Source organism: Phaethon lepturus, unplaced genomic scaffold, assembly GCF_000687285.1.
Source record: "Phaethon lepturus isolate BGI_N335 unplaced genomic scaffold, ASM68728v1 scaffold15877, whole genome shotgun sequence".
Taxonomy (NCBI): domain Eukaryota; kingdom Metazoa; phylum Chordata; class Aves; order Phaethontiformes; family Phaethontidae; genus Phaethon; species Phaethon lepturus.
This window is the reverse complement of record NW_010551308.1, coordinates 7,269-34,492: the sequence shown is the minus strand read 5'-3', so window position 1 is coordinate 34,492 and position 27,224 is coordinate 7,269. Positions and strand designations below refer to the sequence as shown.

Here is a 27,224-nt window from a genome sequence, read left to right as displayed (position 1 = left end):
CCAGAGAGAGAGTATTTTGGTGATAAAACACACCCGTTTCCACAGGGATTTCTAATTTAAGACTGAAAAAATTAGTGCTCACCCAACTGGTTTTCTTCATCACCGTAAACAGTAACTGCATCATAAATGCAGCCCAGGCTGAGTTCCACAGCAAAGTGTTCAAACTCCACCTGCAAAGAGGACGAGCAAGAGGGAATCATCAAGACTGAAACACCCTTCTTAACCATGGGCTGGACAAAAGCTAGATTTCAGAGGAATTTGAGCATGGCATCCGAAGGTAGGTATATCACCTTTTTGCCAACAGATTGTTTTGATGCAATCTTGGCCCAATAGCTCCCTTCTGTGCAGGGCTACAGACAGGTCTGCAGAGGATGAGGCTGGCCTAAGCTTTGCCTTAAGGGATTTCAACTGTCATATTTACCGCAACACTCAATGCTTTGTACTTCTTAAGGGTCAGTGTCCCATATGAAGTGCCCTTCCAAGAGCTTTTCCTTCAATCATGGAGAGTGGGTGATTTTTCCTTTGTTTGTTTTTAATCCAGACTGCAAGTTCTCTTCTCACACCACCAGAGCAGCAGCAACCCAAGCAATAGGTCTGCATACCCTCAAGCATCCCTAGGTTTAACACTGTTTTTCCACTCCTTAGCCGAGGCAGCAGGGGAGAAGAGATGGTGCTTCAGACAATGTAAGATGGCGACATGACTCATCGTGGGCTGGGATGAACATGGTAGGCTCCTGCTGCATAGAAGCAGCAACAGGCAATAAAAAGAGAGAGTTGCTGGTAGTATGAGTGGGAACTATTGTCACACAATCCATGCACAATGAGAAACAAACACCTTGGTATGGGTCTAAAGAGTAGCTTGGGGGTCTTGACACTGCCTTGAGGAAGAGGCTGACTATATTATTTGCAATATGATCTCTGCCTTCCCTTTACTCCTAAATGTCTCTGCTAGACTTCAAGACAAAAGCTGTCTTGAGGTGAGATGGGTGCCTACAGACTTCAAGCACTTACAACAGTCACAGCCCCTTCATACCCGAGTTTGGAGGTGATGTCTAACAGACAAAATATGACCTGCAAAGAATCAGTGACCTGGAAATGTTACAATTTACAGTCTTGCGTGTCACAGATGTTTCTGGAAGAATTTTATTGAATTGTTCCCCTGAACACTTCGTAGTGCAGAGGTTTAAGTGCAATTTTTCCTTTTATTACCTTTACGACATACTCTGCTAGAGCCTCAATGAGCCACTGGCACTTTGTGTTCCTGGGATACAAGCCAGGGTAATTAGCAGTATCAATCTTCCCCTCTTCCGCTAACGTTGTGACACTCCCACAGCCTGAACCTGCAATATGCAGACAAGAAAGGAGATAATTTAACAGATGGGACTATATGGTACTGTCAATAAACTCAGATCAACAACTTGATTTTTAAGGAACTCGGGCATACTAAGGGTAGTTATTATTTTAAGGGGGTCAGAAAGGAGAGGAAAGGAGTTCCTACAGCATCAGCGAGGTCACCCGCTTCAGCATCCTTATGGATGGCTGTGAAGATGAGCTTGAAGCCATGGCCAGCATTGCTCCCATCAGAAACAAACATAACACTGACCCAGTCTGACCCTGCCAGCATTGGGGCTGTGAAGACATCCCTGCAGGCTTTGCCTCAGGGAGACAAGGAGTTAGTGGTAAGGGTGGGCTGAGCATACATTTATTCAGGCAAATCTTGCAGTGGTTCGTTAGGCTAGATCCCATCGGGAAGATCTCTTCTTACTTTGAGTGGAGAGACTATTTGGCTTTCATTACCTATAAAATATTTAGAGACAGTAGAGAAAAATTGAGATGGGACTTCATCCAAAACAACTATATGAACAACCAAATATTCCTAAAGGGTGAATTGCATGGACTAAGGATTAATATTATTATCAACACATCATCATTAGTACTAAGTTAGAGGGGAGAGGCAGCCAGTATTTGCAGGAAATGTTTATTCTCTATCGGTTCAGTATTAAGTGCACCTTACAGAAGGGCAACAGGCCATGTTTCTTTTAGTCTCATCTGTACAGTTACCCAGTAATCTGCATGCTTGTTGTGCCATATATCCAATTTTGAACCAAAGAAGAGCCAGCCTTCTGAACTGCATCTCCAGTGCACTGACACTAGGATAACGCCTAGGGAACTCACCTGGACATACATCAGCTAAGCAAGGCTAAGCCCTTGGTTTATTCTGCTACCCAGCATCCATAGGATTAAAACAGGTGTATTAGAGGGAAGGTAGATGGGGCACAGTCATGTACAGCCGAAAGATGTTTTTGAGACACTTTAGCCTACCGCACTGCACTAGATGCCAATACAAATATGAACACGTCCCTCAGTCCCACCTGCTGCTCTGTTTGGGTGTTGTCTCTAACTCTTTAGAGTTGTAGTGCAAAATACAAAAAAGGTTTCTCAAAAACCAGCTAGATTTGCTGTTCTTCATGACAATGAACGATAAAAAATTACACCCAGTAACCCTCACCCCTTCAAGGTACCCAGACTTACTGATCAGCTCTCTTCCATTCAAATAGAGGGACACAGTCACGGTCACATCCAACTTGGTACTCTACATCTAATTTGGTGAAGTGTATCAAGATGCTTTTGTCCTCTGGCACTATTATATGCCAGGGACACAGGCTAGAAGGAAGCAATAGTAAAGGCATGTATCTGCACGGCTGAGCTTAGCCTTTGTCAGTCCCACCGTGGGCTGGGAGTCTCCAGCGACTGCTTTACTGCAAGCATGCACCAGAAGCTGACAAATGATGTCACCAGCTCCACCTGGTAAATTTTATCATGTTCCCCCTCAGGCATGAGCCATCTGGGAAGAGTTACCAATAGCAGAGGACTGCTGTGAATTTGCTCAGCACTAGGTGGGGACTGACCCTTCCTTACAGCGGCAATAGCTTCGTGCTGTGTGACTGACAGACCGCCAGCCCAGTCCATCTCATTCCCCTGCCTCCTGCAGAAGCTGAAAGCTTCTTTGTGTGAGCTGACATCGGTATGGTCGGACCACAAGAAACAGGCTACAGCAGATATCTCACCAGCCACAGCCATTTCATGAGCATGGCTCGTACAAAATCTGTATTGCAAACAGACTTTGTGTCTTCCCGCCTTCCCCCGCAGCATTATGCTGCCCAGCAAGCATAGCTGGGGATTGCAGAGAGCACACAGCCGCTGTCATCTGGAGAGTGGTGCCTGGGCCAGCAGTGGTCAGGGCTTCTGAGCCCAGGGAAACACTCAGGTAGGTGCCCCAAAGAAAATTCAGTGTTTGGCTACTACAGCCAAACTACAGTTACCTGTTGCCAGGGGAATTATCCTCCAAAGCCTGGGGGTACTGAATGCAGCCGCTTTCTCCAAAGAGCAGGACGCCTTGGGAACCACGCTCTGCTGGCTCAGGGAGAGGGCTTAGCACAGCAGCTAGGGAGAGAAAAGGGTTGTGTGGAGTATTGTAGTACAGGCATGGGCTACAGCACTGTAGGTGTTTCAAACACAAAGTGCTTGACATGCAGCTGAGAGAAGCCTCGGATGAGAGCACACAATTTCTTTCCCAAAGTCCTACTTAAAAATCCCCAAACTTTCAGGACTTGTCCCACTGACACAGTGGGCTCGCATTCATTCAGCCTGCTAAGAGCTGATGGGGCTACTCCAAGCTCATTTTTAATGAAGGACCACTTTTATGTTGGCCTTCCCTTCATCTTCCATGGGCATTTTGTCTGTGTGAATCTCGATAGCTCTGCTTTGCAAAGGGTAATGCACTCGCTTTGTAGCCACGTGGCTTCTGCTCCTCACAGTTAGTGCTCCCAATTAAGAGGCACCTTCTTAGCTGCAGACAGTCCTCTCTTTGAAACCATAATCATTAAGGATCCCTAGCAAAGCCATAATAGTTTGGGTATTAGTTAATACCAACACCTCAACTTTGATGGCTATGACAGAAATAACACCAGCTCTTTAATAATTTGTATGAGCCCTGTAATCACCTGTACAGAAAAATACAAGTGGCCAGTGGGGAGTCACTAAACCTATGCCTTGCTATAAAAGGCACGTCTGATAAGCCACTAAAACTGCAGCACTTAATACAGTGCCTCTCTTCCCATACGCATTCAAAGTTGTATTTGATGAGGAGATAACCCCCAATCAATCCTGCACGCCGTTTCGGGAGCCCAACAGCAGTTCGGATCTCGAGCTGGCAAGCACTCGATGCAGGCTTTTGTTAGAGCAGGGCTGGTATGCAGCACTCAAGGGACACCTCACCGGGCTGGCAGGGCTGCATTCAGCCAAAAAGAGGGCAGCTTGAGTAGCTTTCTGCTTTTTCCTTCAGGGGATGCAGGGGTCAGACCTGCTATTATAACAGGGTTTCTGAAGGGATACTTCTCTGTTTAAACCTTTGGTTTTGCCATCCCAAATTAAAAAAATAATATACCTTGCTGCTGATGCAGTGGATGGCAATTGAACAGAAGTGCTGTGGGAGGGAGCAATAGCAGGGAAGGGAGGCAGCAATAGCAGGGCAATTTGGATCCCTATGGTGCTAAACAGGCAGGAGAGAAAAAAAACCTCCCAGTACTCATACCTGCCTGGTGTCATGTGCTGGGCAATGAAGTTCATGAATGCAGCCACCCAGGAGAAGACACCAGGTGAGCCCCGGGCCATGGTGCTTCTCTTGAGGGTATCCCATCCTCTGGCACAACTGACCCCCCAGGACACCACAGCAGCCAGAGTCTAAGTGCCATCAGTCCTCAGATATGCAAGAGGGCCTCCAGAGTCACCCTGTCCAAACTTCACTGGGGAGTAAAGGTGCTGTTTATTCCTGTGCCAGAAGCTCCGACCTTTGACGGTGTTGCATGACAGGCCAGCTTTATGGCAGAAGCCAAGAGAACCTTGCTTACTTCTCAGTCATGGGGGCCTGGCACTGTCCCTGCTCATTCAGCTGTTCTTGTTTAACCTAAAACATACCAATATAAGCTCTGTTGTTTCACTCCCCTGATCTGACTTGCAGTTTGGCAACCTGCCCTTCTCAGTACACAAATCCCTTTCTTCCATAAAGAATGTAAAAATGAAAGCCATTTCACTAACATCAGCTGCAGCACTGCTTTGAAAATGTTCACACAAGGTATGACAGAGAGCAGGGATCTTCCCAAGCTACTGCTTTGTTAAAAACAAAAAATTAATGCAAGTACACCCCAAGGAGACTAGTGACAGCCTGGTTGGCAGCCTTCCCTAGGGCAGGGCAAGACCAGCCCCCCTCACGCTGTTAGGATCAGCATGGGAGAGTTTGGCACTGAGCAAACTCCTCTGCTGCAGCCCATTGCCCAGTGGGACTGAGTGAAGGTACCAGAAGTAAGGGGACATCAAGAGAGGTGGGAACTGCTTTCTTTCCAACCTCCTGATAGCATTGCCCATGCCAGGCTCCCTTGCCCATTGCCTGGAGTCCCACCACTGAAGGTCCCCCCTGGTTTCAGCAGAGGTGGTGGCACTTGCAGGCAGAGTTGGAGGTCCTGCTGTTAGCAAAGCCCAGGGCAGGTCTAGGCAAGGGAGTAATCATGCTTCAGCCTCCTGCCCACATCCATATTCCCACCCACAAAAGACGACTCCTGCCTTCGTTATTCTGAATCTCCTTGTAAAGCTCTTGCTCAGCAAAATGCCAGCAGCACTCTCAGTGCTGTTGCTTCCCTTCCTCCCCAGGAGAGAAGGTTTGTGGGTAGACAGGACAAGCCTGCTGCCCAGCAGAGCCAGGGCAGATGAGCTGTTACCTTGCACGCATCCCTCCCGCCATCGGGAAACGCAGCACACAGCATGGAGCCCCACACCAGCGGCTGGTTCATGCCCCTCAGCAGCACCTTGCAGGTCTGGCTGTCAGTGAGGAGCAGCTCCAACTCTTACAAGATGGGAGCCAGCTCCCCAGCCACCGCAGGAGCAGCCGGGCCACAGCCAGCATCTGCCAGCCAGCTGGCCTCTCCGCCAAATGGTAGCCAACAGCCCTGTTGCCTGGGAGCTGCATCCACCCCTTCCCCAGCACCCCGGCAAGAGCAGATGGGGAGTCCTGCACCAGTTGCCTGCTTGGGGTGGTGATGTTTCGAAGCAGTTTGGGATCACCAAGAAGAGGCACCCAAGCAGGCAGGTAATGCATTGGTTCGCCCCCAGCCAGTGCCTCAAAACAGGGTTGCAGCAGGTCATCCCCCTGCAGGTTGGGCAACAGACATTGCTTTCTTCTCCTGAGCACCCTACAACAGGGCTGGAAACCTTCGGGGGCCAGGACAAAGCCCGCAGCGAGCTGTCAGCGTGAGACACCAGCCCTGGCTGGCAGATGGTGTGCTCTCTCCTGGAAGGGCTGCTGGGGAGTGGAGGACAGGCAAGTCTCCTCTGTCTCCTCTACTGTGGATGAGCCCCAAACCACTGGGGATGTAAAAATCAAAAGCAACATTCAGACATTCCCATCTCCTTTAAAATCTACCAAAACTCAAGCAAATACTACTCCTTTGAGGGAACAGTTTTCTGGTATCTAGAGGAGGGAGTATAAAAAAGCATACATTTTTACGTACAAAGGAAATACTTCCACTTCTGTAACACCTTGTAAGGATGGCTCTGCTTGTGAGAGGCTCCAGTATGCACACATAAACACGCACAGCAGTACTGCAAAGTACAACCTTCCCTCGTGTGCTCCAAGGTCTCACGCTGCAGGAAAATGCTGATCTGCACGTCCCTACAGAGGCTGCTCCTCTGACAAGCAGAGACCTGATGAGCAAGGGGTACTTGAATTTTCCATCTGGCAGAAGTCACCTTCTCTTCTGTTTCTATTTCTGAAAGAAAGCGTCTCCTTTCCCTTATCCATTTATTCCTGCAACCGTGACCAGAAGACCTTGCCATTTGACTCACCCTCAGGCACCTGGCCCCAGTCACTAGCCACACAGTGTCCCAGCCTGGAAGTCTTCATCCCTGTGGGCAAGGCAAACAGGCTGAACCTGATCCCCGCTGATGCAGAGGAAAGGGTGCACAAATGAGCGCATGAACCCCATGATTCCAGGAGTATGTCTGATTTACAGGTACAAACACCATCTTTCAAGTCACACTGTTTCATTTCTCCCCTTCCCAAAACAGCACAGTCACATGTGGGTATTTATGAAACGAGAATACAAACTGAAGTTAATCATATATAATTAAATTTATACATGGCAAATTCAGAGACAGAACTAAGGAAGATTGTTAGCTACCTTTGAATGTTAACTTAAGCAGGAAGATACTTGGGAAGGGGACAAAAGAAGAGGGGGAACAGCATGGCAGAGATGAGAGGAGACTGGGCTGCCCCTGTATCAGTCTTGTATACCGTGAGAACAGGCCAATGCTTGTGAGAAACTCTTTACATCATTCTCCCCAAAGACCAGTGCTGATCAGATCAGAGTAGTTGTGCAGGACATGAAAAAAAAAAAAAAAAAAAAAAAAGATTCAGCTCAGTTCAATCCAGACTCATATTGGTTAGTTTTTCCTTGATATTGGGAGCAAAATGGATCACAGTTCTCCTTGGCTGCCTCAACAAGGCCCAGCCTTCAGAAGGACTAAGCAGGGAGCCCTGTAGTTTCCTCAGGAGTTGTCCATAAGGCTCAGAGGCTGTCAAGCCCAGCTCATGCCTGAACACATACCTGTTTAGCCACAGAGTACAGGCACACAGGCAGCCCTCAAGCAGCCTTCCTCATGCTGCCTGCCAGGATGTCTGAGCCCCAAAATGAGTATTTCTTGGGTCTCATTTCTCTTATTCCTGCCATTATGGGCAAACCGTAAGGCTATTGCCATCCGAGCCAGTGATTTGAGACATGACAATGATAGAAAATTATTTTATGTTGGCTGATCTGCCATCTGATGGTCACAGGCAGTCATGGCCAGTTGACTGCAACCCGTTGTAGCTCTATATAACTCAGGGAATTGCTTTTGAAAAGCCTAGGAAGTTAGAGACTTGTGCTACTTCCCTAACTCAGACACCCTAAAATTACCTCCAGAGGCTTTGCCTTTGCCTGCAGAAGTAGTTGGAGTGAGCAGGTTTTAATCCAGCCTACTTCTCAGTGGGCAGGACCCTTGCAGCCCACTGCTAGCTAATAGCCCAGAGCTATGGCCAAGAGGAAGCTGATGGCTTTCCACCAGCTAGCCAAGAGCTAGCGTTGGCACAGTGGGGCTGAAGGAAACAGCGCTGGTACAGCCTGCAGAGGGGAACACAAGGGCACACAGGAATCTGGTGCGTGAAGAAAGCACAAGCATAACCAGAGTACAGACCCCGACTAGAGGGATAAGCTTCTGGGACAATTAATGAAAGCCTAGGACAAAAATTAACCCAGTTGTGTTACTTTGGTAAGCATTAAAGACATAATTGAGGGGACATTTCTCTAGCACAGAAAGCATGGGAAGGGAAGGAAAAGGAGGTTTTTTTCTGGACCAGTGCATCAGATGAGGACTTCGCCCACGTAAAGCACCCTCCTGCAGCAGCTCATCCCCCTGGGCTTCCACTTACCATACCGGGCTGGGTGCTGCAGGGCCACGTCGCAATCCATGTAGTGCAGCCGGTTGAACGCGGGGTGGATGATGCCATGCGAGACAGATGTTCTGCTCCTGCCTGTCTACCCACTGGAGGTGACACTCCCCCACTGTCACCACTGGGCTCTTCAGGAGTTTCCTGGTGGGAAAAAAAAACAGTGCCAGGGTGACGAAGGAAGGGGCTGCTGCCACAAAGCAAACCCTAACACAGAGTCTGCAACCCCGCAACACGCTCCTGCCCTGGGAACTGGGGCTGGCCTTCGGTGACAGGACTTCCAGCGGGGCTGATTTCACATTAGCAGCAATGCAAAGGATTGCCTGACCTCCAGCTGGAAAAGCTGGGATTACTTTTAAATGGATAAATATGTTTCTTGTTTCATCTGCTACCTGTCAAGCCAGTGTTCATACCTGTGCAGCACAGAGCTGCCAGGAGAGGTGCCAGCAGGTTTCATTGCAACCAGCTCGGTACAGTTTGTCTTTCGCTTTGGGACTCACAGAACCCCTGTGCCATCTTTGTCCTCGAAACGTCAAGCTCAGCCCTTGTTACCTGCAGTCTGGGATCCTAAAAGGCACGAAAAAAGCCTTAAAAGCAATGGGAACTGCTTGCCAAGTCATTTTGGCCCCATAAATCCTCCTTTCTAATTTTGTTATCAGTGCATTTAGGAGATGAGCAGAGGCCTACATCTGAGAGCTTTATGATGATTTTAGGCAGCTACATGTAGTTTAAATTAACACCAGACAAGTGTATGCCCATTATGGTCTTTCTGCATATTTTATAAGCAATATAATGTCACAGCTAAACTTGGAGCAATCGGCTCCAGCAGAGTCAACACACTATCCAGTATTTCTTTTAGCAATTAGGTAGATACACTATCAGAGCAGAGTTATCCAATAAATCCAGTATTTCTTTTAGCAATTAGGTAGATAGCTACACTATCAGAGCAGAGTTATCCAATAGATAGATGGGTAATAGATCCCATCTTTAGCAAACCAGATCTTTAGCAGAGGAGGTTAGTCTCCTCTAGGGACCCAGCAAGTGCTCTGCGGCGCAGTGTTGCACTCGGTGGGAGACATGAACCGGCTTCATTGATCCGCCTGGTACCAGGCGCTCCAAGAGGTGCCCACAGGAGCCACACAACTCCTCCGCATTTTGGCAGTCAGCCTTTCCCGTTACCAACTCTCACAGCACAGGGCACAACACAGCAGCAAGCTCCTCTCGAGATCTTTGCAATCAGGGCTGATTGAAGGCCTTCCTGAACTATTACCAAAATGGAACAAGATTCAGACCTGAAGCAACTGCTTTTTCTCTCCAGACTATGTTCACATGAGAGTCCAAGAAACCCCAGTGCTCAGACAAGAGCTTTGAAGCCTATTCATCACTGATTTCTAGTTTTATAGACTTTTTTAAAAAAAAAAACAAAACCCTGTCCTCAATATTTTCTCTAAGCTCCATGGGACCTCACCCCTTCACGGAAGTCTGACTGCTGTGAATTACCACCACGCTATTTCACCCATGCAGCCTTTGGAGGTGGCAAGTCCAGGCAGCCTGGCTTGAGGGGGCTGGTAGGCACACACTTTATTATGGCTGCCTACCCTGAATTGTGGTCCCAATCTTTTTAAATCAAGGTATCGGGGGTTCAACCTGAGCCTTTGCTTTAATGCTCTTTAGTAAATTAAGCTTTTTTTTTTTCCCCCACCCTACTCAGGGAAACCGTTCCTCTCATCAGCCGTAAGTAAGAGACCCACGAATGGCACAGCTCAGCTTTAATGCCAGGAGGCTGTTCACTGCAACTGGAAAGTTCTTGTACTTCCCAGCAATGTCTGACACCGGGCTTGCCTGGCGATGCAAACGCTGCAGTAATGGGAACACAGGAACAGCACTGGCAGCACAGTTTCGCACGGAGTAGAGAAACAAGAAGGTGCCTCATTATCAAGGCTAATCTTGCACATTGCCATTTTTATACCATAGCAACTTTCTCATTATTCAACATTAGTCATCAGAAATGATGCTCAAGTTGAGCAAGAAGCAGATGTGAAACTGGCTGGTCTGCAATTACCTTATAATGGATGATAAAAAGGGCTGGCGAAGGGGCCACTTACATCATTGTCCCTGCCCGTTGGGAGGTCTTTAGCATGGCCTGTGAAGCTGGCCTTGCATTAAAAGAACAGAAGCCAACGTGACTGCTAGGAGTAACAGGACCGTGTCCAGGGCTGCTTTTTCCAGGAAGCTGCAGTGCTCCTCCTTCTGCCCCAGAAATGTTTCTCTGGATACCTGCATAGGTGAGCGGGGTCTTTTAAAGGCAAAGCCCTTTGAAAGTAGTGACTTAGACATTTAGAAGAACTGTGGTAGCATGGAGATTTCCACACCCTGATCTCTGTCCCAGGGTTGCCTACACCTCGCAGAGCTCCTGAACACCGAAGAGGACATTTGAATTTGATCTGCAAGCTCCCTGAACAGGGGAGCCCTCCCCCCAGCTTTTGAGGGGAAATACGCAGAGACCCAACAGGAGCAACCAGGGCGCTGGGAGGTGCACGAGTTGCTCGTGGACCCATGGCTCTGGAGTGACACATCCCAAAGATCTGGCTGTGGCAGAGCGCTGATCCTGCTCAGCCCCAGGGGGCCATTCCCCTGCCGAACTGGGGACACACACCTGGGCCTGGGAGCTCCCCATGTCCTAAGGGGAACGTTTGCTGCAAGAGATTCAAGAGCAAGTGAGGAGGTGAGGCTGACTTAACTGCTCCAGGTTGACCATGCAGTGAGCAGCGGTAATAAGTCTTCTCAGACCAGACTGCCATCACAGAAGTGGAAATGGCCCAGTTCGAGGGACACTTTCAAAGAAAGGGTCTGGTATGTTTTAAGATGAGAATACTCCTGGTTCCTCCCAAAAGGTGAAATAACGAAGATGAGCCCAGCCCAGAAATCAACTTTCTCCTCCCAGTACTAGTGTGTGGGACACCCAGCTGCTTGGAGCCCAGGGGAGTCATTTCCAAGCCATGGCTGATGCTTGGCAGCCACCTTAAGCCCCAGTGGTGCATGGGAGGAATGAGACCCTGGAGCATCCTGAAACAGAGGGGACCAGACAGACATCTTGCTCCACTTTCTTGCTGTTAGCAAGGGGTCCAGAGGATCCACCCCCTGACCTCACCCTACACCACCCCCTCCTATGCCTTCCTGCACTTCATGCTACTACTTGCATACATTTTCAAGCTGCTGCGTGTTCAAGGACTGGGTTTGGGTGGAGGGAGGTGGCAAATACTGTTTTGCCACAGGTGCCAGCATTTGCTCTGGCAACATGCAGACAGGTAGTACTCTCCTAAACAGAGCCGTGCCCTGCTCAGTTACTTGTAGGCCATCATCCCACATTGCTCAGTGCTTCTCCTTAGGTGAACACAAGCCACTAGGCAAGGTAACTTTCCTCTGCAGCAAGGGACCAGGGAGGCATCCTCCCATCCCACCTCTGCAACCTCTTTCTGTACCATAAACCCAAGGAAATCCTCAGCTGGTGCATGCCACAAAAGCTCTGCAACTGCATTAGCTCACACCAGCCAGAGATCTCATCTTAATTTCAACAAGGCCAAGTGCAATATCCTGCACATGGGTCAGGGGAATCCCAAGCACAAATACAGGCTGGGCAGAGAATGGATTGAGAGCAGCCCTGCCAAAAAGGACTCGGGGGTGGTGGTTAATGAGAATCTCAACATAACCCGTCAATGTGCACTCACAGCCCAGAAGGCCAACCATATCCCAGGGTGCATCAAAAGAAACATGGCCAGCAGGTCGAGGGAGGTGATTCTGCCCCTCTTCTCTGCTCTGGTGAGACCCCACCTGGAATACTGCATGCAGCTCTGGAGCCCCCATCATAAGGGGGACAGAGGACATGGACCTGTTGGAGTGAGTCCTGAGGAGGGTCACAAAGATGATCAGAGGGATGGAACACCTCTCCTATGAAGGCAGACTGAGAGAGTTGGGGTTGTTCAGCCCGGAGAAGAGAAGGCTCTGGGGGGACCTTATAGCAGCCTTCCAGTACCTAAAGAGGGACTACAGAAAAGCTGGAGAGGGGCTTTTTACAAGGGCATGTAGAGATAGGACAAGGGGTAATGGCTTTAAACTGAAAGAGGGTAGATTTAGATTAGATATAAGGAAGAAATTCTTCACTACAAGGGTGGTGAGGCACCTGGAACAGGTTGCCCAGAGAAGTTGTGTATGCCACATCCCTAGAAGTGTTCAAAGTCTGGCTGGATGGGGCTTTGAGCAACCTGGTCTTGTGGAAGGTGTCCCAGCCCATGGCAGGGGGGTTAGAACTAGATGATCTTCGAGGTCCCTTCCAACCCAAACCATTCTATGATTCCCTCCCACTTTGGGAGGGTGGCCAGCCTGGGAAGCTGGGCAAGAAGGACTTTTAGTCCAACTTCCACTCCTAAGCAAGCAGCATTCAATGACTTGAGGATGCAAGAGAGATGAGTCCTGCCTCTCCTCCCTGTTCCCCAGGGGGAAGGCAGCATACTGCAACACAGTCCTGCCAGGGCTTCCATCCAGGCACCAACTGTTTCCCACTGACTATTCTAGAGAAGAATTCCAGCTGCAGAGCATCCTCCAGGCTCTTCGGGTCAATGGGACAAACTCCACACTTCAGGCCTACACAGAAGACAGAAAGAACCAATGTTTTGCAATGATATGAGGCCCCACATGCTCAAATGCATCACCTCAGACTCTTCTGGCAGGTAGAGGATTAATGGGACAAATCCCAGGTGTAACAGCTTTCCTGACTCCAGCCTGAGTTCCAAGCTGAAGGCAATTATAAGGGGATAAATGAAAGCACACAGAAACTGCATTTCTTGACAAGCTGGTGTATGCAAAGCTGGTCTCCTGTGAGGTACTTTCAGGATGCATGTGCACAGTCATAAAAAAAGCAAATTTAGACTTCATCTAGTAGCTTAATTCTTAATGAAATGCAACTGGGACTTACAAAATTAAGTAACAAGTGCAACAGGCTGTAATGATGCTACCAGACTTTATTCGAAGTTTATTACTTCAAAGCTTCCACATATTAAGCGCTCTGGGGCACTTAACCTGAGCAAGTAAAGTCATTGTGAAAGATCTTGTCTCTGAACTGAGCTGACCCAGCATTCAGTCTTGGCTTCGGTCTGAAATGCACCACAAGGAGCCAGCTTTCTCACATCACTTTTAGCACCAATTGTGCCTTAGAAATGTGGACAATGAGCATGAGGAAAGTTTGACTTGGAGCAGGGTCCAGCCAGGGATGGCCGAGTCTGATTAAGTTTGAGATGCTTCATTGAACTGTGCAGTTTGAGATAGATTCATGGCAGTCCCATTTATGTTTTCTAAGCAAAACCCCACCAGTTCTCACCCAGCAGGGAGCGATGCACATGCTGACAGGCCTCCCGGACTCCATGCTGGGTGGAGAAGGCACGTACTGCACCCCCGGGTCAGCTCCAGAACATGACCATCACAGCAAAGATCACGCAGGAGGAGCAATCTCAAATATTTGGGACACACAAGACAGGAACCAACTGCAACCCCTCATACCAGAGACCTGCTTCTCCAAGGCTGGGTGGTTTCAAGAAAGGGGTAGCATCAGGCTTCTGGCTCCTTTGCTGAGAAGAGGACAGCAGCTCTTCCTCTACTCCCTTCAGGTGGCCCATGTCTGCACCAGCTAAAACCACTCTGTTAATCACTCCTGTCCAATGTGTTTCTCATGCCAAAAAGGAGAGGTCCCCCACCCCTCTCAGGCTAAGGCTGGGGTAAGAGTTCAGTTCCCAGCCATGCAAGCATAAGCAATATAATGCTCATGATTTAGGAGGTGTTTATACTGTGTTTGCCCTAGTGAGAGCCTGGAGTAACTCACTGGAGTCACCAGGAAATTGAGTCTGTATCCAAAATGTTCCAGCCATCACAGTGATACACCTCCAGCCCTCCCTTTAGCTTTGAGTCCTATGTCCTCTGTGTAGGCTTGAAGGCAATGCTACTTGCTTAACTTTCCCATCAGGTTGGCAGGCATTAGAAAGCTCACCAGTCTCCCACACCCCATTGTCTGAGTGCCAGTGAACTGAGAACCCCACATCTTTCTCCTCTAGCTGGTAGCCAACCACCCCAAGACCTCAGCAGCAACAAGTGGGAGTCACCCACAAGGTTGGGGGGATCTTTCCACAACTCCTGCAGCACTCCTAGCTGTAAAGGGGTTAAATCTCCTTGCTGCCACATTCAGCCCAGCCTCTCTCTCATTCTCTTTTTATAGCATTTTGTCATATTCCCAGGGCACTCTCTGGCCTCAAAGCATTTGACTACTGTAGAAAGCTCAGTCACAAAATCAGGCACAATTTTCTAAGCCATTGACCTGGACCAAGCTCCCCCTAGCCCTTGCTGCTGACTAGCTTTTCCAACAAGAGACTGTGGTGATTATTGCTATAGCAGCAAGTTCACTGACAAAGTAGAAAATAAATAGACTTTATCAGGGAAGTAAACGATGGAGAAAACACCATTCCCTTAGGTGGAGAGAAATAACATAAGCAATAGCAGAAGGATGAGCATCACATCGGAGAGGGGTGGGAGGTATGGCAGTTAGCTAGTTATCCCATCTCTTGCCCCAGCTGGGCAGATCTTTTTAGCACTAGTTTCATTACCAGGAGCAAGTCACTGTGAAGAACATTCTTCTGCCCAACTTGATACCCTTTGCAGCCTGCCCCATGCTTATTTCTCTCTCTTACCTAAAGGCATGCCTAGAAAAGAAATTTTTACATGGATGTGGGAGCAGGCCAGACAGGGAGTTAAAAATACATTAGCCACTGCAGCAGGATGGGCAAGAAGGATTTGAGAACATGCTGCCGTTGGTTGCTCTCCTTTCTGACTTGACTGCCCCAGAGTCACCAGTTAGCAAGCTCAGGAGGACCAAGCTATTTCTCTTGCTTGCACAGCCAAGAGACCCCACCACAGCGGAGCAGCCTGCACAGGGAGCGGCTCACTTGCCACAGCAGCCAAGGAGAGAGCTGTGCTGAGCAGCACCGAGGTGGAGATCCAGTCCCAGCAGAGTAACAGCCGAGGGCAGCCCAAAAATGACTCACGCTTGGCAAGCACACTGAGCCCTGGCACGATTTGTGAAAACTGACTGCTGACATTCACTTGTTTGGTACCTTAAAAGAGCAGATAACACCAGTGCTCACTGCTGTAGCCCCCACGCTGGGGTCCATCTCCCCACAGCCCCTGCCCTATAGCCCACACACAAGACTCACCACATGGAGCAAGAAGGGACACCAGCAGCAAGAGAAACCCTGCTCCTCCCACAGCTCCAAAGTACCCAGTGCTGGAACCCAGGCTATACTCTGCTACACACAGGGGAAACAACTCTCCTCCTTCCACCTAGCGAGCCCATTTAATAGATGAGGGGCCCAATCAGTTTTGGCAGGTGAGGCTGCAGGGCTGCAACTCAGGTGGGTTTGGAGGCTCTCCAGCCACGTCTCACGGGGGGTCAACCAGCTCCCTGGGCTCTCCTGTTCGTAGTTTGCTGCCCGCTCCCCATGGGGACAACGGCAGGATCTAACGTCCCCCCTCACTGCTGACACCGCCCCTGAGCTGCCTCAGCCATTGCTGTTTCAAACACATCCCATTGCTTTTGCAGAGGATGGTCTGCACAGGCAAAGGCGAGTCCAGCCAAGTTCCTCGCCCTGTGGCCTCCCCTTGCCCCAGCTGGCTGGGAGGAGAACATTTGTAAGGCATGGTGGTATGTTCGCCTCTTCCTTCCGGGAGGACACCACGCGAGTTGGACACCTCCAGCAGCTTTTGATCGGTGACACAATACACAGGGTTTACGGAGAGCCTTAAGTAGCTGCCATAAGGATGAAAATTATTTGGCTTTTTTTTACAGCTGCTATCCACATAATGCAAGAGCAGTGAAAGCATGGAGCTGCCTCTTCTTTTTGGGCCAGGAACCGCGGAGCCCCCGGGATGCTGCCGTGCTTCCAGGCACACGGAGCCCCGGCGTCACCCACGGCAGAGCAGACATCTCCACCCCACCTTGGGAGCTGCACGGCCCAGAGGAGGCGAGTGCTGCCTGGCCTGTCCCCACCGGCGCGGCCTGTCCCCACGGGTGCGGCCTGTCCCCACGGGTGCGGCCTGTCCCCACAGGCATGGCCTGTCCCCACGGGCCTGGCCTGCCCTGTTGGCCGGCTGGCAGCGGGAAGGACCCCTCCTGTGACAATGACAATGCCAAAGGCCAGCTGCGCCAGCACAATGGAGGGAGGCAGGACCACCATGCTGTCTTCCTCGTTCTGCTGACAGGGCAAAGCCTGCACACTGCTCCACGGGGTAGGCGCCAGGCTGTGACCTGGCCGTGCACCTTCTTTCTCCATCAAGTACAAGCGAGGACCTGGGCAGGGAGGTGCTGGGTAGCAAGCTCCATGAAGAAACCCTGCTCTGCTGGGATCCAGGAGAACTTCGGGGCTGACTTCCAAGGGAGCGTGCAATTCCCCTACCCGCCACAGAGGGTTTTGCGCACAGCAAGATGTCTGAAAACACTATGGCTTGTGTTCAGGGCTTTTGATTCTCTTTCGGGTCCATTTTAAATGGAGGTGTTTATCACCATCACGATCGCCTGCACATCTGGGAATGTCTGCCAGGAAAAAGGTAATTAAAACAAAATTCATTTCTTTTTAATTTCTGTTTTCTCTTTGCATTCTGTAGACTTGTTTGGCACGTTCCTGACAGAGGTACAAAGCCTGACATGAAGAGCTTATGTCAGTATAACATGACAAATCATCACGACTGTGTAAGCACCAGCCCTCATCCTTTCTCATGCTCAGGCTCCCAAAAAATGCCTCCTCCAATATTTTTATAGGGTCAGACTCAAATACATATGGTGCATAGTTGCTCCTACATGACCAATAACTGTGACTCCTTGGGCAGTAAAATGTAAGTCAAGTGGAGTAAGAAACTTTGGCCCTTCCACCTCCAGAAGAACTTGTTCCTGGTTGGTCCTAAGGAACAGACTGACCCCATAACCAAGAGAACAAAACCAGACACGCCACCTACTTTTCTTACTTTTTATATAAAATAGACATTTACATACATTTTCTTTTGCAAAGGCTTCGAGCATAACTCCTTTATGTGAAATCTAGCCATAAATCCCACAGTGAAAAAAGCGAAGACTTTGCAAATTCCTGTACCACTGACATACATCCAGCTGTTGCTAAGTGTGAGTTTATTTTTTAAAGATGTCTAATCCATGGGCTGTTTTCTTGTTTTTTTTTTTTAAAAGATATGCACAACTGATTAAAAAAAAATTAGATACAGAAATAAGAACCATATGAACAACAGGCAATGCAAACAACTCCTGCATGAGAAGAACACGCAGCGTGACATCCACTTCAGGCAGAGATTTCTACAGTAATACAGTTGTAGAAGCCATAACTTTTACAGAGGATACCACCAGGGGTATTTTCCAGAAGAAAAAATTATCAGCAAGTCAGTACAAACATGGCAATGAACTTTTGCACAAAGTTATTGAGATTAACTGAAGCAACTTTGCCACATTGAAACACTAGTGAATGCCAAGCGCATTTTTTTTCTTTTTTTATTTTGCTGCTGGGTTTAAATGTACGTGAAAGCAAAATGGTGCATTTTGAAATTGCTGCAAGAGACTGAAGGTCAGGGAAAAAAACCCTCTAAGGGCTAATTTTTTCCAAAGATTGTGCATAATTGCATATATGAAAGACAGGAATTGAGCACTTGGTCAACTTAATTACATACAGATTGAGGAGACTTAAGCATATATCAACTGTTTCATCGAGTTGGAGGACAAGTGGGGCAAAAGATCATACAATTACATTCTAAATAGGCTAATTATTAAAATTAGAATGACAATTATCTTCCTTTACCAAATATTGTACACTATATTTAGCCTGGTTTCTGTAATGGTTGGGGAGCTTTCCTAGATTTTCAACAGTTTTAGGAGTGTCCAGCCTCCCCTCTCAGTTAGGCTCTTTATTTTGGATTTTTTTTGACTTAGACTTCTTCCACCCATGTGCATACATGCACATACACCCCCATCCTCATCGAGATCTCTGGAATGAAGGCCATTTGCACTGCTGCATTTGCTTACTGTTTGGCCAAAACAAATTGCTTGCACATTTGTAGGAAAATCTAGTCCAAGAAGTCTACATGAGAGAGAAAATGCCCCTCGCTCTATCATTTATCCCGGGGGATGGAAAAGGAATGGAAGCAAAGAATGCTGTACTTTAAACAAACAATAAAATAAAACAAAATCCATCAGCTGAAAATATTATTCATGGGGAAAGGAAAAAGCAACACAATTATTATGTTTTTCATTTAGGATTAAAATGCCCAGTGAGTACACAAGAGTCCTGTCTAACCAGCTTTCCATTAATTCTCCACCTTAATATTGGTGAGCACTGAGGTTTAGCCAATGCAGCTTGCAGAGAGAGCAAACTCTCCCCCACCAGGTAGAGCTTCAGCCATTTATTAATTTGTAATCTCTGCTAACCATGCTGAGCACTAGGGTTGGCAGAAAACAATGTATTTATAACTCATTATTTTAGAAGCTGTGCAATGCTAGAGGAAGAGGACATTTCCTATGATTAATTAGGATAATATGCAGTTTATCACAAAGTCACTCCATTTATCTTCCACAATAGCATTCCCTTTTGGTGGAGGTAACCCATTTCATACCATACTCCATTCTTCCTCTTAGCCTGCAATAAACTTTTCACAAGATTAATATCCCCGAACAAACACAGCGTTTCAGCATGGATGCCAACGAGACAGGGAGTCAGCTCAAAACTTCACAAGGGTTTAACTGCTTTGGTAGCTCATGGCCTGAATCGTTCTCCAAATACGCTGCCAGTTTGCAGACCATCATCCTGCATAGATGGGGTATAAAGTGCTAGTTCAGCAAAGCGGGGTTCATGACTGAGTCCTCCTCTCTCTGTAACTACCATAAACCCAACTCCAAAATGTAGAGTCAGACTTCCGGCACACAGGGGTAATCTGGTTCAGCTGGGATTAAACTCTGTGGATCACTTACCTGCCTAATTCAGGCAAGTGGGTGAACATGTGTCATGACTTCCAACCTAACCGCCTCCCTCACCAGGAGGATGGTCACATCTTTCTATGTTACTCTGCAAGCAAGACAGCATTGCAAAAATAGTAATCCTTCTCCAGGAGCTGGGAGAGGGGCACCCAAAGCTATGTTATACTTCTACATGTGCACCAGTTTTAGCAGATCAAGATGGCTTTGATCAGGCTCTACAACAAGAATGAGACAATCATTTCCACCAGGTCTCTCAGGAAAGACAAACTAAGCTTTAAGTCGAAGTTAAAAAAACAAAACCAAGTCATTCCCCTAACAAAGTATTCCTATAAAAAATACAACTTTCTTTATATTTGAAAAAATATGTTTCATTGGCCAGAATTTAAAGCCCACTGTGTGGGGCTTGTAGAATATATAGTATTTATTTAATATATCTTTATGAGATGAAGTTTATAGCTGATACACATTTTAAAATGAGACATCTCTCCTCCCACCCATTTCATATCATACTCCATTCTTCTCCCCCCACCCTTCAGCTAGCTGTCGGAGCACTCTCTGCAGATGGCTGCTCCGTGGGGGGCTTTGCACAGCACCACTGTTGGGGGCCGCACCAAACGCCACTCTGCCAGGCCCCAAACTGATGGTACCGCAGGCAGGCAGCCAGCTTGGGCCCACGGGGCTTTGGTGAAGGTGTCCTGAAGGCAGGCTCACCTTGTGGAGAGGCAGACAGCTTTTATGGTCCAGGTACCTCTGAGTACCCCGGTACTGAACCATCTACAACTCTGCAATGCAAGGTGGGGAACCAGCTGCTCTCAGAGGCCATTTAAGCTTTGGTTTCGCCATCCCATGGCACTCTGCTGGTGTGAACCTGTCTCCTCCCAACCATCTTGGAAGCGCCAGGGCTGTGCAAAGCTACTCCATGCATGGCATCCCGCAGAGCACCTGCACCGGGGACCTGCAGAAACGTCAGAGTCAGCAAGTCCACGGCCATAAAAGTCATGTGAAAAGACAAGAACTGCTGACCCACCCCCAGGACCTCAAACCTGCCCTCGGCCCCAGAAAGCAAAGTAGGCTGCTTGGGCTGGGGGAAAAGGGAAAATTCACCAGCAAAAGACTTATTTTGGTCCCAGCTGCTCCCTTGGGAAGCTGATTTGAAGGGAGAGAGCCCAGAAATGTGTGTCACCACCTTCTCTCTCTGATGGTCTCTCCCTCCCACCTCTGCCCAGCTGTAGGCACTGGCCAATCTCTTTGGCCAGCGGGGACCAGTACCTCCAAGTCCAGCCTCGTCTTGGTGGGTGACAGCCATGGGTCTAGTGGGTCCACAAGCCCTGGCAGTGCAGACATCTGCACCAGCCTGGACTCCCTCTAGGCTACAAATGCAGTTGGAGTCATGTTAATAATCTGTCGGTAGTTTGACCACCGGTAGTGGCTAGACACCGAGCTTTTCAAATTAAGCCAGCACAGCCACCATCGCACAGCTGTCCCACCACACTGAGTGAAATTCAGAGCTTGCTGAGGTGTCATGGACAGCACCAACTAAACCCAGGTGCCACATGGGTCACTGCCACACAGGTGTTTCCCTGACAGATGTGTACCAAGGCACTGCACACCTAATCTGAACTGTCCTTTACTAATAACGCCAAACCCCGGGCTGCTCTTCTGCAGGGACTGGCCACAATCAAGCTCAAATATAACAACTTTTACGGTGGTTTCCTTCTGCAAGAGGAACAAACTGATGAGCTACCCTGTTGTCCAAACCCAAAGGCAGCAGCACCAAGCACGATCCCACTAACGCTTTCTGTGAACTGGTAGAAACCTTGGTGGAAGCAGCAGAAGTGCCGTTCTTGCAGTGACAGTATGGTCCAATGTGCTCTGCAGCCATCTGCTTTAGAAACATCATTAGGGGGAGTTATTCAAGCATGCCTCAGTGTGGTGCTGCATTTTTCTAACTTCAGACTATAGAAGTCACAACATCCCGCCATGTGGCCAGCTGTGAAGGATACTGCCCAATTTGTATAAAACAGAGAAAATATATTAATTATTTGATTATTATAAGTTAAATAAATAAAGCTCAAAAATAAAAGCCGCAATTCTGAAGAGAATTTGTTTTCCCACTTCAGTATTTAAAAATATAGATTTATGACTGATCAACTATAGGTCATTTTCTGTATCTTTTGGGGGAGGGAGTGAGAACAGTTTGACAAAGTGTTTTGTCAGTGTTATCACCATGATAAATGGGCTTTGTCCCTGCACACCCATAAAAGAGCCTCCTTAGTACCTTTCCAGCCTAGGAAACCTTCCCTAACCTCTCTGTGGCTTTACTTTACCTCCTATATCAATCAGTTCTGTTGTTTGGGTTTTTTAGTGGGGACGGGACAGGAGGACAAGTAATCCTAGAGCTTCCCATTGCCTTTGGATGCTTCCAATTTTTTCAGAGTAATAATTATTTGGCTGGGAGGGAGAGGGCAAAGGGTAAAGCCGTATGATATTTGACAATACTGACACCATGAACCTGAATTATTATTAAATTACTATCATCTTATGAGTAAAACATTCAGCTGAGGTTCTCCCTCAAAGGATCATTTGTCCTACTTGTAGAATCATCCTTCTAGGGTGATATTCAGACACTGTTTTCCCTTTCTTTAGAACAATTTTCAAGTCACATTTAGAGCTGTAAAAGTGGCCACTACTTCCTCAGCATTAACCCCTTGAAATCTTTTTATGTGACCATTATGACCATCTTTCCTGGCTCAGAAGGACATGGCAGCACTTGCAATGAAGCCCATCAGCGGTACTTCACGTGAACGAGGTGAGCCTGTGTTGAATAACAGGAGGTGCTACTTCACTCCTGCTGCAATGGATGAGTGCTTTGTTTCCATGGTTTCCCCAGTGATAACCACGATATTGAAGGTACATGTCCCATCCACACTCCCGGTGTGATTAAAATGGGTTCAGCCTAAACACGAATCTTGATTAAAGGAAGGTTTTCATTCATTCTCCAGCATGTCCCACAGGAGCCAAGTGTCTCCTGTAACTTTGGTCAAACACAAGCATGCATTCAAAATTTGCCTTCCATAATTCTAAGTCCTGTGAAAGTTCCTTCAGCATCACTTCAAGCAATATGGCTTCCACCATACTCTTCTCCAAGGGGCATAAGTTTCTTTCCACTGGTGACTGAATGCTATGTTTGGTCTTTCTCCTGAACTTCCTGAAACCGTTTCTCCAAGCGATCCAGTTTGGCCAGATTCTCCTTCAGCAACTTGCTGCTTGGAACCAGCTGTAAGGCTTTCTCATAGTAGCCACGGGCAGTGACGTAGCTCCCCTACAAAGAAAATGAGTGACAGATCTCTTTGCATTCCCTGACATAGGAAGTTCATTCCTTGGGAATGGTAAAGACCGTAACACAAAGGAAAATGAGTTTATAAACCTTGGTATTGTTAGGTAATGGGAATAATTCTTCATTATGAAATGGATCACTCAGTGTCATTAGCCTAAATTTGATCAAACACACATGGCAAGAAGTAGATTTACATTTTTCCATTACGTTGTACCAGAACAGTTAATTTTACTCAGCAATAGGATAGCTTGAGGATATCACACAATATGACTCCTTAAGACCCAAATTGTAATGATATGCTAAAGTATTCAAAAAGATAAGCAACCACAGGGCAGGCTATTTCCATAATTTCATGCCAGTATTCTGCATTAGACATCTTTATTAAATCAATTAGGTAGAAAGGATTCTTAAATGTCGACTAATGGTGACATTTTTCTAAGGTAGGTCACCAATTGAAGCAGGAAAACTTCAGAGATGGGCAGGTTGTTCCTTGCAACCTGCCCTCTTACAAATATGGGATTTACATTACAGGATACATACTCCCAAGCAAGCTGGCTGGGAAATTCTAGTTGAGGTGGACAGACTTTCCTCCTTTTTCGATAGAATTTGTCAGGGACACTCACTGTTCACAAACATGTGTCTCTTGGCAGTCTGAAACCGATTTATCTTTCTGTCCTGCGTAGTAGTCTCTGCAGCTGACAGCTTAAGGAAATGCAAAATTGTCATACCTTGATGTGCTCAATGCCTCCCATATTCATCCAGGCCTGCGCTTGGTCTGGGTTGAGCTCCACTGCCCGTTTATAGCTCTACATAAATATCAAACATTTTTAGATTAAGAGCCTGACTCATCAAACAAAACCAGTGCTGGAGGGGAAAGAGAAACAAAGGTTCCTCTCCTTCTGAATCCATTTAAAATGTAATTTCAAATTCTCCTCATATACAATGCACAAGCTGAATTTCAGTTTCTTTACAGCAGAGGCAACATAACACAGTGCTTCACCGCTGAGCTCATCTCGCAGGTTTTCCCCACCCACAGCGCTGTATGAGGAGTCACACCATCCCCTGCGACCTTCTCCCTGCCACCCTGCACCACTGGGGTCTCCAGCACATCAGGGTCATGTCCTCGGGCAGGTGCCTGCCACCCACAAGTCATGTGTGAGCTGTGATGCTCCTTATCTGCAAGGTTTTAACTGGAGCTGGCAGCAGACTGCGGTACAGCCACCTGCACAGAGGTTTCACAAGGACCTGAGGGCAGTGCTATTCCATCCCGGTGCTTCTGCCACTGTGCATGGGAGAGGAAGCAACAAGGACCTTCTAGATTCTGTCAAACCGCACCATTTTCATGGTGTCACAACAGGAAAGGATTCAAATCAGGATTAGACATTGCTAGGGATATGGAGAATATTCAGAACTGTCCCAATAATATTCTGCGCTATTATTTAACGCTAACATAATTTCTGAGCTATCAAGCCTTCTGCTCCACAGGATAAGCCTATCTCTCAGCTATTAGGTAATGAGGTGAGATACAACAACATGGTGGGCTCTCACAGGTCCCCAGGCTTGCAGCCGAGCCACCTGGAGTTGGCTATCGCCAGCAATAGGGCCTGGGGCTGGATGGACCAAGGGTCTGGTCAATGAGAAAAGGCCCAGGCTCCTCCACAGTCCCACCACAACTCTGTACTTAACCTCTCAGAGCAGGGAGCTGTATTTCCACATAGGAATGAGGAAAAAAGTTGCAACTAAGTCTGGCAAAGTTAGCTGCCCCATAGCTTTAGCTGTACCACTGCCGAACTGCCGAGCTCCCAAGCCAACAGTATCAGATGCAATGAGCTAACTCTATCTTTTAACCTACAAAACTATTCATGGAGCTTAGAGCAGTCATACCTCGAAAGCCTTGTCGAGGAGATTCTGTTCTCTTAGCTGGTTTCCTTTAGTGAAAAAGAGATCTGATATGACTTTTGGATCCTTTGGTTTTAGCTGAAGAGCTTTTTCTATAGCTTCAAGTGCCTGTGAAAAAGCAAGAGGACATTGTGTTGCTGTATTCTGCACCTTTCTACTTCTCATGCTCCCCTCACCGTTAGGGCCTCCCAGCATAAGAGTCATCTTTCTCCTTCCCTTGTTTGCCCCACACTGCTAACACCTGTGGAAATGAATTTTTTAGATGCCTGTGGCTGATGGGCAGTGGGGCTGACAGCAGCAGGAGCAGTAAGCGGTAAGAAAACCACACTGCTTAGCTTCAGTCCCAGTACCTAGATAAACAGAAGGTTTTAGTGAAAAAATAAATCTACTGGATATGTGCTGAGGCAGGTGACATGTCTCTGGAAAGACGGACTGTAACATTGAATATCTGAGCTCTGTGTGTGAGCCCTCGGGACAAGAGTACCCCACGGCCATGGTACCTTGGCATAGTGCTCCTGCTTGCTGTAGATGGCTGACAGAAGGCGGTAGCACTCCAGACACTCTGCATCCTCGTTGAGTATATGATTCGTCATCTTTTCAGCTTCCTTCGTCTGCCCCATCATTGCTAAAACCTGAGCCTACAGAGCCACATTATAAAGTGTTAAGATCTCAAAAAGCTCAGCCCTTCTTAATACCCGATGCTGCACACAGCAGCTGGTGCTCCACTGCCGTGGCCCTGCCCTGGCCGAGCTCGCCACACACTCACCAGCGCCAGTCGGATCTCTTTGTTTGAAGGCTGCAGTGATGCAGCTTCTCTGTAAACCTGCAATGCTTCTTCATACCGCCCCGTGTTGTAATACAGAGCCCCCAGCGGGGACAGGATTTCAGCCTTCCGGGATACCTTCAGTGCCCTGGAATTTTGGGAAAAAGAGATGCTTCCAGGTGGTGTGGGGATCAAAGCAGAAGAGCAAGGAGTGGCTTGTGCTGGGATGGAGCAGCAAAGCTCTGCACCTTGCATGGCACGTCCATCCCACCCTGGGGAGCACACATTTAAGGTCCCATGGAGGGATGAGCATGTCCACAGCAGCAATCCCTCTGGCCCCCTGAGAAGGGGAAAGGGCAACCTCCAAAGTGCATGTGAGCACGTAAGCAGGGGTGGGGATGGCTGATGGTGGCAGAACCCAGGGAGTGTGAGCACAAATCGGGAGGCCAAAAAGGAGGCAAAAACCCCCCAAACCAATCCATCCTGCTACATACTGGAAGTAAGAGCCTACCTGCTGGCATATTGGTGGGAAGGGCTGGAGTTCCTGATGGTGCTGAGGTTTTGGTGCAGCGCTGTGCAGCAGTTATGGCTGTTACTGGCACAGCACCCAGAGACCAGCTTCGAGCAGGGTGGGAGTTGTACTGACAACCTGCTCATGCCACCGAGAAACCTCTAACTTTATAATTAGAGCATCACCCAGCCAAAAGCAGCAATGTGTCCATCCTGGGGGCTTGGGAACGGTCCAGAGAAGTCAACACTGCCTGAGCCCACGCTGCCTCTCCAGGCATTCCCCAAAAATAGCCAAATAAGCAAAGGTAAATCTGTTTTCAAAAAGATGGAAAAGGAATGGGGGAAAACCCAAACATGCACCGACAGATTCACTTATCAGAGGTGCTTTAGAGAGACAAGCTGTACAGGGAGAGAAGGGAAACCTCTGTGTCCCATCCTAAATTCTTACCGCTTGTACCATGCTTCGGCCTCTTTGTTCTGCCCCAGGGAGCGGTGAAGCCTGCCCAGGTTCACCATAGCCACGTGGTGAGTGAGGCTCAGGGGAAAACCCAAACATGCACCGACAGATTCACTTATCAGAGGTGCTTTAGAGAGACAAGCTGTACAGGGAGAGAAGGGAAACCTCTGTGTCCCATCCTAAATTCTTACCGCTTGTACCATGCTTCGGCCTCTTTGTTCTGCCCCAGGGAGCGGTGAAGCCTGCCCAGGTTCACCATAGCCACGTGGTGAGTGAGGCTCAGGTGGATGCCCTGCCTGTAGTGGGACACAGCTCGCTCAGGAGCCCCTGGAGAGGAGAACCACCATTAAACTGCTCCTTCAGAAAAATCCCATTGCAAATTCAGCACGCAGTAATGCTCTGGGTGTTCTTTCAGATATTGCTCTGTGCATGGGAACCATTTTGAGAAAGAAATCCTGCCTCAGCCTTTCTAGAGTTTAAAAAATTGCCGTCCAAATTAAGATTTAAGCTCTGGGATCCAGAGACAATCCTGAGGAATAGATTTTCTAGGGGTGGCTTTTTGCAAGTTGAGGGTACAGCCACCAGAAGACTCCTGACTGAAAGCACCCTCTGATCATGTGGGGGGGGGGGAGGGGCACACCCCCTGCCCCCAGGACA

At 48.1% G+C, this 27,224-nt stretch overlaps 2 protein-coding genes across 2 annotated transcripts in view; both read right to left on the bottom strand.

Annotated features, from left to right (window-relative positions):
- LOC104623700 (ovochymase-1-like) overlaps positions 1–20,907 on the bottom strand; it is a 35,936-nt gene extending 15,029 nt beyond the window's left edge. The window contains 8 exon segments of the mRNA XM_010290868.1: positions 83–170; positions 1,210–1,340; positions 1,516–1,656; positions 5,780–5,899; positions 11,273–11,314; positions 11,317–11,370; positions 13,097–13,177; positions 20,871–20,907. Of these exon segments, the coding sequence (XP_010289170.1) occupies positions 83–170; positions 1,210–1,340; positions 1,516–1,656; positions 5,780–5,899; positions 11,273–11,314; positions 11,317–11,370; positions 13,097–13,177; positions 20,871–20,907 (694 nt within the window).
- A 1,059-nt stretch (positions 20,908–21,966) lies between these two features.
- The window catches only part of LOC104623699 (transmembrane and TPR repeat-containing protein 1-like), a gene marked incomplete at its 5' end in the record, with an annotated part of 8,231 nt that continues 2,973 nt past the window's right edge, over positions 21,967–27,224 (bottom strand). Inside the window, 6 exons of the mRNA XM_010290867.1 lie at positions 21,967–22,923; positions 23,667–23,744; positions 24,823–24,945; positions 25,338–25,475; positions 25,604–25,748; positions 26,759–26,894. Coding sequence (XP_010289169.1) covers positions 22,783–22,923; positions 23,667–23,744; positions 24,823–24,945; positions 25,338–25,475; positions 25,604–25,748; positions 26,759–26,894 — 761 coding nt within the window. The remainder of the gene's footprint in view (positions 22,924–23,666; positions 23,745–24,822; positions 24,946–25,337; positions 25,476–25,603; positions 25,749–26,758; positions 26,895–27,224) is intronic.